The sequence below is a fragment of the Doryrhamphus excisus genome, linkage group LG11 (assembly GCF_037039965.1).
Source record: "Doryrhamphus excisus strain RoL-2023G ecotype Guam linkage group LG11, RoL_Dexc_Guam_v1.1, whole genome shotgun sequence".
Taxonomy (NCBI): domain Eukaryota; kingdom Metazoa; phylum Chordata; class Actinopteri; order Syngnathiformes; family Syngnathidae; genus Doryrhamphus; species Doryrhamphus excisus.
Window position 1 is genome coordinate 720,823 of NC_136367.1, and position 11,649 is coordinate 732,471.

Genomic DNA, 11,649 nt, shown 5'->3' on the forward strand with positions numbered 1-11,649 from the left:
TTATAAACCACGCAATACCCACATAACAATTTGAAAGCATATGCACACAGATATAACATAACTGCTATATTAAGTACACAATGTATGTTAATTTCATTAGAAGCGCTGTACAAAATCTTCCAAATATCCACGATTCTATGAAGAGCATGTTTTTTTCTCACGATACATTGACCGTAACACTAATCCCGCCCAACACGTTATCACGTGACTCCTTGTTTTGCTCCTTCTTCCGGGTTTCATTCAGGCAACTCTGCTACATAGAAGTTTGAGGGTTTGGGGTTTTTTTTTAGAGTGATCGGAAGACAATCGCAAACATATATCATGTAGGAACATTTTAATGATACGACCGAGCCGTGTTATCAGGCAAACCTTGACGCTGCGTTGACAGAGTAGGCGTGTGCTAGCATAGCATTCACACTGTGGGAGCATGGCGGCGGTGGACAGCTTCCACTTGCTGTACAGGGAAATTTCCCGATCGTGCGGTTTTTATTTTGAGACGCTGGCTGTGGTGGGTGCTCTGTACACGGCCAGCAGGGCTGTCATCCTGCTCCGGGACTGCTGCGTGTTGGTCAGGGTGCATTTCCTGCCTAGGATGATCCCAAGTAGGAAGCTTACCCAAAGATATGGAGATTGGGCTGTCATTTACGGTAAGACAGAACAATATCAATAAACATCACTTTCCACCTGTAGATCAATATTATCCTCCCTCCCGTCAGGTGCATCCGAGCCTGTGGCCCAGGCCTATGCGGAGGAGCTGGCCAGGCAGGGCCTCAGCATCATTTTTGTCACCCAGGACCTCACTGCCATCGGAGACTTTGCCAGACATCTCTCCCAGATCTACAGCGTGGAAATCCTCCTCGTCTGCGCCGACCTCTGCTGGGACGTGTCGGCCGGCAAGTCCATCAGAGAAGCTCTGAGGGGTAAAGACGTCGGTTTCCTGGTCAACTGTGTGGAGGAGTTGTGCGCTTCGCCCCAGAGCCTGATTGAGATGCCTGAACAGACACTGATGGACGTGGTGGCGAGGAACCTTGCGGCCGCCACGCTGCTGACCCGCTTGGTGCTGCCGGGCATGGTGGAGCGCAGTAAAGGAGCTGTGGTCAATATCTCCTCCGGCGCTTGCTGCCGGCCGCTACCTGGAAGAGTGACGCTCACCGCCTCCACTGTGAGGATTCTATTTTGTTTGGTGGGAGAAGGCCCATCTTTTACATGTTGAAGATCTTCTGCTTTTCAGGGGTACTTGGATCATTTCTCCCGAGCTCTCCACGTGGAGTACGGCGGCCGAGGGATCTTTGCTCAAAGTCTGATTCCATTCCAGGTCCATCACACCTTGCGTTATTCTAAAGGGCATGTGTGAGGTATGACCACGGGTATTTATTTCAACACGTCTTACCGTCTAGATCGCCTCCAGTAAGCGTCAGCCGGCATCGTCCACGGAAGGCTGGTTCGCGCCAACGCCGGAGGTCTACGCTCGCCATGCCATCTCCACCCTGGGCGTGTCCAACAGAACCACAGGCTATTGGCCGCACACGCTGCAGGTCGGTACAATGGCTCCGTGTTGTGTTGGCGTTGTTCTCCACTGGGTGACACCTTTCTTCTTTTCATTCCAGTATGGGCTCATGAGGTGCATCCCAGAGTGGATTTGGGTTCTGGGGTCACGAATGTTCATCGGTTGGAGTTAAAATCAGGCTCCTCCTCCTCCTGCTTCCTGTATTTTACCAATGTAGATTTGTGATTGTTGGAAATGTGTGCATTGTGTTGATGTACTGCTAACACCCCACCAGTGTGATACGTGACTGTCACCGCATCAAACACACACTTTTGATCACATCACGTCCGCTGTCATCAATGCAAGTGAACATGCTGTCCAAGGCCGTTATTAACTTATTCCATGGAATAAAGTAAAAACAATACATTTGCTGTCTATCTTCAAATAGTTGATTGGCAGATTTACAGTAAGCTAAAGAAAAACTGAGTAGAGGGGTGGAAAGGGGCAAAGGAAGAGGCATTTCAACTCTGGAAAAACTCTTTGAAATAAAGGAAACATGCTTGCTCCTAGTGTCTACTTGCAAAGAGCCTATTTCTTTTTGCTCTTTGAAGCTCCACTTGGAACCTCCTTAAGATCCAGCAGTCCAAAAATGGTCTTAATTATGGCAAAAATGGTCTTCACATTTTTGCTCCAGGGTGTATACAAACTGGATAACATTTTCGCTCCACCTCCCGTCCTTCCAAAAAAGACTTCCAGACAAAATAAGGCAGACAGTTCCGGGCCTCTCACATGCATCGCTTGAAGGTCTCCTGTTCATCGGACGGGAACCTTGCTGATAAGAAGGCCTCAAGAAGAATGGTAGAACTTCTCGCTTACTTTCTGCTGTCGTGGTCCTGCTAAGGATCGCTCTTTCATCCTCCTCTTCTTCTCACCTTGCTTTTCCAGGTAAGTGTGTTTGTAGCCTGGTTGTCATGGCCACCAGATGAGCCGCATCAAATGCTGGTGTGATGATCAAGATGAAGAAGCTGAGATTTGTGATGTAATCATGGAGCAATGATTATTGGGCTTGTGCCGCTGCATTGTTTCATACTGACAGCTGTTTCTAACATTGTTGGAACACTAATTCAACTTCAAACAGCCAAAATAATGCTAAAGCTAACAATAAATTATTATCCATGTTTTTCTACACAAATCCAACCTCAGGGAGAAGCTACACTTGGAATATTTACAGTATACGCAACGTTTCAGTATGTGGAATCCAATTATGGAACAGATGGAACTTAAACATGCTAGGGGAGAATCAAACCCAGGTCTTCCCCATCACCTGACCGTGTGGCCTACATGCTAACCACTTGTTCACCGTGCGGACCCTGTGCTGTCTCTTGTTTATTTATTATTATTTATTTATTCTAACACTAATTGTTATTTGTGATTACTATTTATTATGACTGAAATATGGGGAGGGGTTGCAGGAGCTTCATTCTGCTTGTGTGTGTGTGTGTGTGTGTGTGTGTGTGTGTGCATGTCAGCCAAGGTTAAGGTGTCGTTTGCTACAAGATAAGTGTGTGTTTTCGGACACATCATGTGCAGCTGCGACTCCTATCAGTTTGGTTTATGGCCTCCAAAATGCAACATGGGCTCACATCACCTTTGTTATTGTTAACAAAATGACAAATAAGACGACCTTGAGGCAAAAAATAAACACTTTATCTTGTGTAATGTTCTCTCTCAATGCTGATCTCAGCTCCAAGTAAAAGTGCTTGATTGGGGCAAGTGAGGCAGTGCCCCACCAGATCCAGCAGCTGGCGCTAAACAGCACTGAGAGCATTGCTGGCATATTGCGGTATTTTCTTGACGTATCACGTTGTTGTCTTGCTGAAGGGACAGGAAACGGGCTAAGCGGCGACTGCGGCGACTGCGGCGACTGCGGCGACTGCGGCGACTGCGGCGACTGCGGCGACTTCGGCGACGGCAATGGGTGAATGGGATCTCCTGGGCCGCCTGCTGGACAAAGTGCAGAGCCACTCTACGGTGATCGGAAAAGTCTGGCTGACGGTTCTGTTTGTCTTCCGCATTCTGGTCCTGACCACCGGTGCCGAGAGGGTCAGCTCCCATCCTTCAGGAGATAGCGTAGATGGAGGGGTTGTAACGCGGCTGTCCTGTGGCGCAGGTTTGGGGCGACGAGCAGTCCGACTTTGTTTGCAACACCAGGCAGCCCGGTTGTGAGAACGTCTGCTACGACTTGGCCTTTCCCATCTCCCACGTGCGCTTTTGGGCCCTGCAGATTATCGCCGTGGCCACGCCCACTCTTGTGTACCTCGGCTACGTCCTCCACGTCATCCACATCGAGAAGAAGGTACTCAGACTCATGAAAGAATTGTACTGGTCGCTCAGCATCTAAGCAGGCTTTGTCTTCCAGGTGAAGGACAGGATGAAGAAGCAGGCAGAGCTGGATGATCAGGCCATGTTGTTCCTGAGGCGGAGCTACAAAATCCCCAAGTACACGAAGAGCGGCGGCAAGGTGAACATCCGCGGGCGCCTCCTCCGCAGCTACATCCTCCACCTGGTGGCCAAGATAGGCCTGGAGGTCTTGTTCATCTTGGGCCAGTACTTCCTGTACGGCTTCACCCTGGACCCCCGCTACGTGTGCTCCCGCTCGCCGTGCCCCCACCAGGTGGACTGCTTCCTGTCCCGGCCCACCGAGAAGTCGCTCATCATCTGGTTCATGCTGGCGGCGGCGCTGCTATCGCTGGCGCTCAGCGTGGTGGAGCTGCTCCACCTGTGCGGCAAGGCCGCCAAGGAGTGCATGACCAGGAGGCGGGACTACACCGTCACGCCCGTCACACCCCCGGCCTCGCACAGGAAGGCCTACGCGCTCAAGGACGAAGTGATCCAGAACCGGGTCAACCTGGAGCTGGAGGGACGCAAGTTTGGCGTCGCTGGCGGAGTTAAAGAGCTGGCTGGAAAGATGTTGCCTGGCAACACGGGGGAGGTGCATATCTGATGGTGGGGGGGGGGGGGGGCATCACCCTACCAACTAGTGCTCCATATTGTGTGACCCAATGCTTCATTTTAGCAGAATGCAATCGTTGTAAACACCTTGCAATCTTATATCGATAAAGTTTCATATTCAATATCCATTCTTCTTTGACCTTTCACCTCTCTGTTGTTTTTTTATCAATTGCATATAAAAGTGTGCATACTATATACAATATTCACTATACAATTTAATTTGGGGGTAAAAACCAACAAAAATCTCTTGTCTTTTTTCAGATGTAATAAAATAAACAAACATACCACTTGAATCGGGTATTGATTCACTGGAGTCACTCCTCATGCCAGCACCAAGTTCCACAGTGAATCACGAAAGCTCCAGAGTCGGTGAAGTACTCATGAGCCAGTACTATCTGAGTCTTTGCTTGGTACCCGTGAGTCAGTGACTATTGAGTCTTCATGGAGTACCCGTGAGTTTGAGAAGTGGTCTGTCAGTCAAACTTTTGTCGACTACCCATGAGTCAGTGAATCTACAGTTTTCATGGTGTACCCGTGAGTCGATGAAACAGTGAGACAGTCTTGAGTCTTTGTCTGGCACTCATGGGTCAGTGAAACCTGAGTCTTCATGGGATACCGCTGAGTCAGGGCCCATTGGGCCCATCTTCAGGCTTCATGGAGAACCGATACGTCAGTAAAACTTGAGTCTTTGCAGCGCGCTCGTGACTCATTGAATCTAAAGTCTTCTACCCGTGAGTTCTTGAGTCTTGAGTCTTTTACGGTTGAGTCAGTGAAACTTGAGTCTTTTACCGTTGAGTCAGGGAAACCTGAGTCTTTTATGCCGAGACTATCGATCCTTCGGTGATGAACTGAATGATGAAACACGTGAGGAGAGCGTTTTGTCGTTGCTGTCAATCATTACTCTACTCTCACTGGCCGGTGCAAAGTGACACGGCTGTGGAGGGATGCGTGTTGCACAATGTGACCTCTCGTCAACGCACCTCACCCGCCTCACCCTCCACCCCGCTCCAAGGTCCAGTTCAGTCTGTGCGTGGACGCCACCAGAGACAGTCCACTGGGACCCCGGGGAGTCAGGTAAGATGAGAGCGTCTGTTTATGATTTCACGTATTCCGGCTGAAATCGATGTCTTACTTTAGTGGCGGTTTCTTATGTTTTCACCTTGTTTACATGAAACGACACACGGCTGCCCAACAGCTGCTGTCCTTCCCTGCAACACCTTTTGGCCCTGGTGCTGATACCAAGCACACAACAAAAGAGGACCGTGTGCTTTTTCTGTTTTATTTTTTATATTTATATTTATTTTATACTTTATCTTATATTTGTTATTTTTATACTTTATTTTATACTTCCTAGAAAATACAGTAACTCAAAGAATTTTTGCTACCTTGCAACTTAAGACTTGTCCTGGTCTTCGAAAGCAAAGCTCTTGTTGCTAGGCAGAATTCCCAGGGGCTGATGGTGTTTTGCCCATTGCAGTCGGACAGGTTGAAATATGTTATCCGGGCCGCCAATTAGGGCCCTAAGCAGAGTTGAACCAGGAGCCAAAATGACTGCATCACAAGCAGGGGGGCCACCATGAAAACATGACATACTGGGATCAAACTCATACTCGAACGGGCAGCAGCTGTACCATTACACCACTAGAGCACAATGGGGCCTCGTGTATTTTGGGGCGCAGGGTGCAGGTTCTGCGTCTAGGGAGGGGCGACGTAAAAATGACCAAATCCAAAATCTACCAAACCTTTCAGTGGTCTTCTGCTAAAGCTGCAACCTGGTTTGTTGGGTCCACCTGGTTTTCTGTGGACCCACCCATCCAATATGTCCTCTTCTTCACCCCAGATACGCGTTTGAACGTCAGTACCAAAGATGGGAGACAACTGGGGGTTCTTGTCAACCTTACTGGACAAGGTCCAGTCCCACTCGACAGTCATCGGAAAGATCTGGATGACGGTGCTCTTCCTGTTCCGGATCATGGTCCTGGGTGCCGGCGCCGAGAGCGTGTGGGGCGACGAGCAGTCGGACTTCATCTGCAACACCCAGCAGCCCGGTTGCGAGAACGTGTGCTACGACTGGACCTTCCCCATCTCGCACATCCGCTTCTGGGTCCTCCAGATCATCTTCGTGTCCACGCCCACGCTGGTGTACCTGGGCCACGCCGTGCACGTCATCCACCAGGAGAAGAAGCTGAGGGAGCAGCTGGCCAGCCCCGGGGGGCCGCGCCGCTTCAAGTCGCCCAAGTACACGGACGAGAAAGGCAACGTGAAGGTGAAGGGGAAGCTTCTGGGAAGCTACCTGACCCAGCTGGTCTTCAAGATCCTCATCGAGGCCGCCTTCATCACGGGCCAGTACTACTTGTACGGCTTCATCATGGTGCCCATGTTCCCCTGCTCCAGGGCCCCGTGCCCCTTCACGGTGCAGTGCTACATGTCGCGTCCCACCGAGAAGACCATCTTCATCATCTTCATGCTGGCCGTGGCCTGCATCTCGCTGCTCCTCAACGTGGTGGAGGTCTTCTACCTCCTGTGCACCAGGTGCAAGTCCAGGTCTCGCGGCCGCACGTACACCCCCGCCCAGATCCCGGTCGAGCTTCCACCACCCAGGTGGCCTGGAACCGACGTAGCCCTCCAGCAGAACAAGAAGAACTTGGAGCTGGAGACCAGCCACAGCATTGGAGGAAGTCTGGACGGCGCCAAGGAGGAGAACCCCCTGGTCGGCGGCCATTAGAACTGTTAGCTTGTAGCGCCTGAGTGTGTTTGGACCACATGATGTCCGGTTCTGGTTGTGGTTCTGCTTGTCTTGGTTCCTGAGGGAGACCTGGCTTAGTACTTGTACGAAGTACTTAGTACTAATGAAAGTCTAATAATGGCGGAGGTGCAATAAGATATTTATGCTGACGTTTTGGCTTGTTGATTCTTTTAACTTATTACAGGAATCACCATGATGATGATGATGATGATGATGATGATGAAGATGATGTCTTTTTTTCTATGCTGTTGGTTTTGACCAATGATTAAAGTTTGATACAAAACAAAATGTTTCATTATTAGTATGAGTATTATTCATAGCAGTAGTAATTGTGGTAGCAGTAATAGTACTTGAATGAGTAGTACAAATAGCAGTATTTGATGTATTGGTTCATCCTAATGTAGCCACAATTACTCTTATCAGTGTACATATTATGATCATTACAAGTAGTAGTAGTAGTACTCGTGCTAGTGATCGTATTGCTATGAGTAGTAGTAGTAATACCAATATTTTAAATTATTTCTTAATTTACAAATAACTTTAGTTGAAATAGTTTCTGGAATGACTACTACTATGTTGCTACTACCACTACAAGTATTACTAATAGTAGTAAAAGTAGTATTAGTACCTCCAGTTACAATTGACTTACTTTTTATTTAAGGTGGTTGTGGAACAACTTCTCCTACTAATAGTAGTAGTAATGTTAATGATAGTATTTTTATAGTAATAGTATTAGAAATAGTTTCTGGAATGACTAGTACTACTATTATTATCATCAGTAGTAGTAGTAATCGTAGCTGTAGCAATGGTTTTAGTCGTACTAATACCATTTTTCTTGCACTAATACTAATATTAGTAGTCTTGTAGTAGTAGAAATGATAGCATTACTGCAATTTGTGATGTATATGTTTATTTATGAATCAGTAATTGCGGTTTATTGACGATAGTAATATTATGAGCGGTAGTAGTAACAGTTTTGTAGTAGTATTTTATTAATGTCCTTACCAATCATTGAGTTATATTTAAGACGTTGTCTGGAACGACAAGTACTGCATGTACAAGTACTGCATGTACGTATATGTTTATTTATGAATCAGTAATTGCGGTTTATTGACGATAGTAATATTATGAGCGGTAGTAGTAACAGTATTGTAGTAGTATTTGATTCATGTCCTTACCAATCATTGAGTTATATTTAAGAAGGTGTCTGGAACGACTGAAAGTACTGCATGTACAAGTACTGTATGTCCGTGTAAAGTGTGATGAAATATATGAAATATTTCCTGGCTTTTCTTACTGTCGTGATTAATGTTTCTGAAGCAATAAATCTATGATTTCCATTTGACAGATGAAATAACTTCGATGCAATAAAAAGAACCCAGAAGGTCCCCTTCAGATCAATTCCTCTGTTGGAAATAATTCGGCCTGTAAATCATTTGTTGAAATAGGAATAGCGGCGTTATAAATCTCCACGACTGCTTTGCCCTCCGTCCTCAGTCGAGGCCTTCATATTAGAAATGATAGATAGAGTTAGAATAGATAGAGTTACACAATCAGCCATCAGACGGTGTACTTCTACACATCCAAACACCCGAGTTGAGTACAAGTACACAGATGTTTATTTTCATCTGTGAAATGGCGTCTGACACGTGGCGGCGAGAAGGACAATCATTAACCAACACAATCTCGCCGTTTGTCAGCCCAAAAATGTGTGTGCGTGGCATAAACCTAGCATTTGCAGGGACAACGTGACGCCCGCACGCCTTGCGCAAGTTCATCATCTAAAGTTCAAGGCAGCAGCAGGAGGCCCGCAGCTCACCTTTGCTTGGCTTTGCTCCTTCCGTCATTGAGGAGAACAATCAGCTGGACTGCAAACACCAGCGCTGGTCCACCACAAGGTAACGAGCGTGTCTGCGGCTTTAAGGAATATTCCTACTGATAGACGTTCCTTCACCTTCTTTGCATTCTACTTTATTTCATATTACACAGAAAATGACACAGAAGGTCAGCAACTAGTGGCACATTTTGGCTTGTTGGTTCTGTCTCTGTGACTCGGACACGTTTTCATTTATTATGAAGAATCAATCAGCATATGTGCTACATATGCATTAATGATCATATTTGTATGTTTTGTCTCCCATATGGGCTGGTAGCTTTCAGGGAAGAAATGATTTCTAGTTGTTTTAACTTCCGTTGGGTGAAAATGTAAAAAATAATCACACAAATGAATCATTCATTCATGATTGAGTTGCTGTTATAGGCGGCCCTCAGCTGGACGAGGAAGCTTTATTCTGTATTCTGAATAAATAGATTTCATATTTATGTTTCAGTACATCAACGTTTGCACTATAAAATAAGGGAAAAATAGGGATAAGGGAAAAAAATTGTATTTACTTTTTTGTGTTCTTTAAATATTTTTTTTTCTATATTTATTTATTTATTTTCATATATTTCTGTCCAAATATAGAAGAAATCCATGAGGGCACTGGAAAAGAAAGGCAAAATATGTCATAGACATTACAAAAAATAATTCAGTTGATCGTAAGAAGCAGGATAAAAACATAAATAGTTATGAATTTACCTATCTGGAATATTGTGTTTACATATTTACATATTTATGTATTTACATGTTTACGTGTTTACGTATGTTGTTTCCAGTAGAAAGTGGCGGCATCATAAAACGTATGCGTGCGTGTCCAATGAATTCGACGTGTTTGTGTTGTCTCCAGTCCAAAGCCGCGTCATCGCTAGCGCACGTTGAAGATGGGCGAGTGGGGCTTTTTGGCGTCCCTGCTGGACAAAGTGCAGTCGCACTCCACCGTCATCGGGAAGGTGTGGCTCAGCGTTCTCTTCATCTTCCGGATCATGATCCTGGGAGCTGGCGCCGAGAAGGTCCACTTTGCTTCTTCTGCTTCTGTACTTCTGTACTTTAACTTGGAGCGCCCCTGGTGGCAACGGGAGGGAACTACACCCTCGGCACAACACGGAAGGCGCTCCTGTCTACGGAAATGATTCGTTTATTGTCTTTAGTTGGTTCCAGAACTAGTAGAATTCCATATTCATAACTGGAATATTTTAGTACAGCATAGAAAACCTTATTTTAACATTATTAGAGCCCTCTAAGCATGAAATAACACCCCTATAGTCACAGTTACACTCCTATTACTCAATTTAGTAGACATAATAACAATCATAAAAACCAAATAATAATTCCCTGCAGTGGCTACGCGTATGCTGAGCATCCACCTCACAGCAACATCTGACCCCCCCACCCGCCCCCCCCAGGCCCGGAGTGGAACTGCAGCATGCCACAGGTGACACTTTGTTTGCTCGTTTCAGGTGTGGGGCGACGAGCAGTCCAAGATGATCTGCAACACCAAGCAGCCGGGCTGCAAGAACGTGTGCTACGACCACGCCTTCCCCATCTCCCACATCCGCTTCTGGGTGCTCCAGATCATCTTCGTGTCCACGCCCACGCTCATCTACCTGGGCCACGTCATGCACGTCATCCACAAGGAGAACAAGCTGAGGGAGGTGATGAGGAGCCCCGGCGGCAGCCCCAGCAAACTCCCCAAGTACTCGGACGAGAAGGGTCAGGTGAAGATCAAGGGCGACCTGCTGGGGAACTACATGACCTCCATCTTCTTCCGCATCGTGCTGGAGATGGCCTTCATTGTGGGCCAGTACTACCTGTACGGCTTCATCATGGACCCCAGGATCGTGTGCTCCAGGGAGCCGTGCCCCTTTACCGTGGAGTGCTACATGTCGCGGCCCACCGAGAAGACCATCTTCATCATCTTCATGCTGGTCATGTCCTGCGTCTCTGTGCTGCTCAACGTCATGGAGATCTTCTACCTGGCGTGTTCGCGCAGTGCCAGACGGAGGGCCAAGATGGGCGCCCTGGCCCTGGCCCCCCTGAATGGCGAGCGTTATACCAAAGCTTGAAGACCAGCCGAGAACTTTGAAGAACTTTGACTTTTGTAAAATTTTCATGCTTTGGTTTTGTCCGTCGCCTTATTGGTAGTAAAGGAAGATGAAATATCATATCATGATATATCATATAACAATGTCTTCAAGCACACGATCCCACTGTGAATTGAAATCGTCTATTTATTTCCACCTAATAATCCTATGATGAGAAATCAGGAGCTCATAATGAATCCAGTAGCGCCCCTGGTGGTGAAAATGTGTAACTGATGTAACTTCCTGCTCCATATTGCTGCCTACTCCCTTTAATTACATTTTTTATGATGACTTGGGCTTTTGTAAAATCATTTTTGTGTCTAAAATAACCATACAATAATTATATATGTGCGTCATTGTCATTGTTATTTTTATACTTCACATTTATTTTTTTATACTTTTATATTACCCAATGCCATAATATTTTGTTTATCGCAGTTAG

The 11,649-nt window shown here is 46.6% G+C and overlaps 4 protein-coding genes across 4 annotated transcripts; all 4 read left to right on the forward strand.

Annotated features, from left to right (window-relative positions):
• The first annotated feature begins 236 nt into the window (after positions 1-236).
• Positions 237-2,050, forward strand: hsdl1 (hydroxysteroid dehydrogenase like 1). Its single transcript, XM_058064377.2, has 5 exons — positions 237-647; positions 717-1,162; positions 1,232-1,315; positions 1,398-1,535; positions 1,608-2,050. The coding sequence occupies exons 1-5, from the start codon at positions 428-430 to the stop codon at positions 1,677-1,679; spliced, it is 960 nt and encodes a 319-aa protein (XP_057920360.2). The 5' UTR covers positions 237-427; the 3' UTR covers positions 1,680-2,050.
• Positions 2,051-3,456: 1,406 nt separating this feature from the next.
• Positions 3,457-4,493, forward strand: gja11 (gap junction protein, alpha 11). The gene is made up of 3 exons (XM_058064389.2): positions 3,457-3,589; positions 3,657-3,842; positions 3,906-4,493. The coding sequence occupies exons 1-3, from the start codon at positions 3,461-3,463 to the stop codon at positions 4,488-4,490; spliced, it is 900 nt and encodes a 299-aa protein (XP_057920372.2). The 5' UTR covers positions 3,457-3,460; the 3' UTR covers positions 4,491-4,493.
• A 963-nt stretch (positions 4,494-5,456) lies between these two features.
• Positions 5,457-7,571, forward strand: gja13.1 (gap junction protein alpha 13.1). Its single transcript, XM_078794473.1, has 2 exons — positions 5,457-5,572; positions 6,339-7,571. Exon 2 carries the CDS (start codon positions 6,366-6,368, stop codon positions 7,221-7,223), a length of 858 nt encoding a protein of 285 aa, XP_078650599.1. The 5' UTR covers positions 5,457-5,572; positions 6,339-6,365; the 3' UTR covers positions 7,224-7,571.
• Positions 7,572-9,045: 1,474 nt separating this feature from the next.
• On the forward strand, positions 9,046-11,540 carry LOC131138578 (gap junction Cx32.2 protein-like). The gene is made up of 3 exons (XM_078794823.1): positions 9,046-9,142; positions 9,974-10,136; positions 10,584-11,540. Exons 2-3 carry the CDS (start codon positions 10,008-10,010, stop codon positions 11,187-11,189), a joined length of 735 nt encoding a protein of 244 aa, XP_078650949.1. The 5' UTR covers positions 9,046-9,142; positions 9,974-10,007; the 3' UTR covers positions 11,190-11,540.
• Positions 11,541-11,649: the final 109 nt, after the last annotated feature.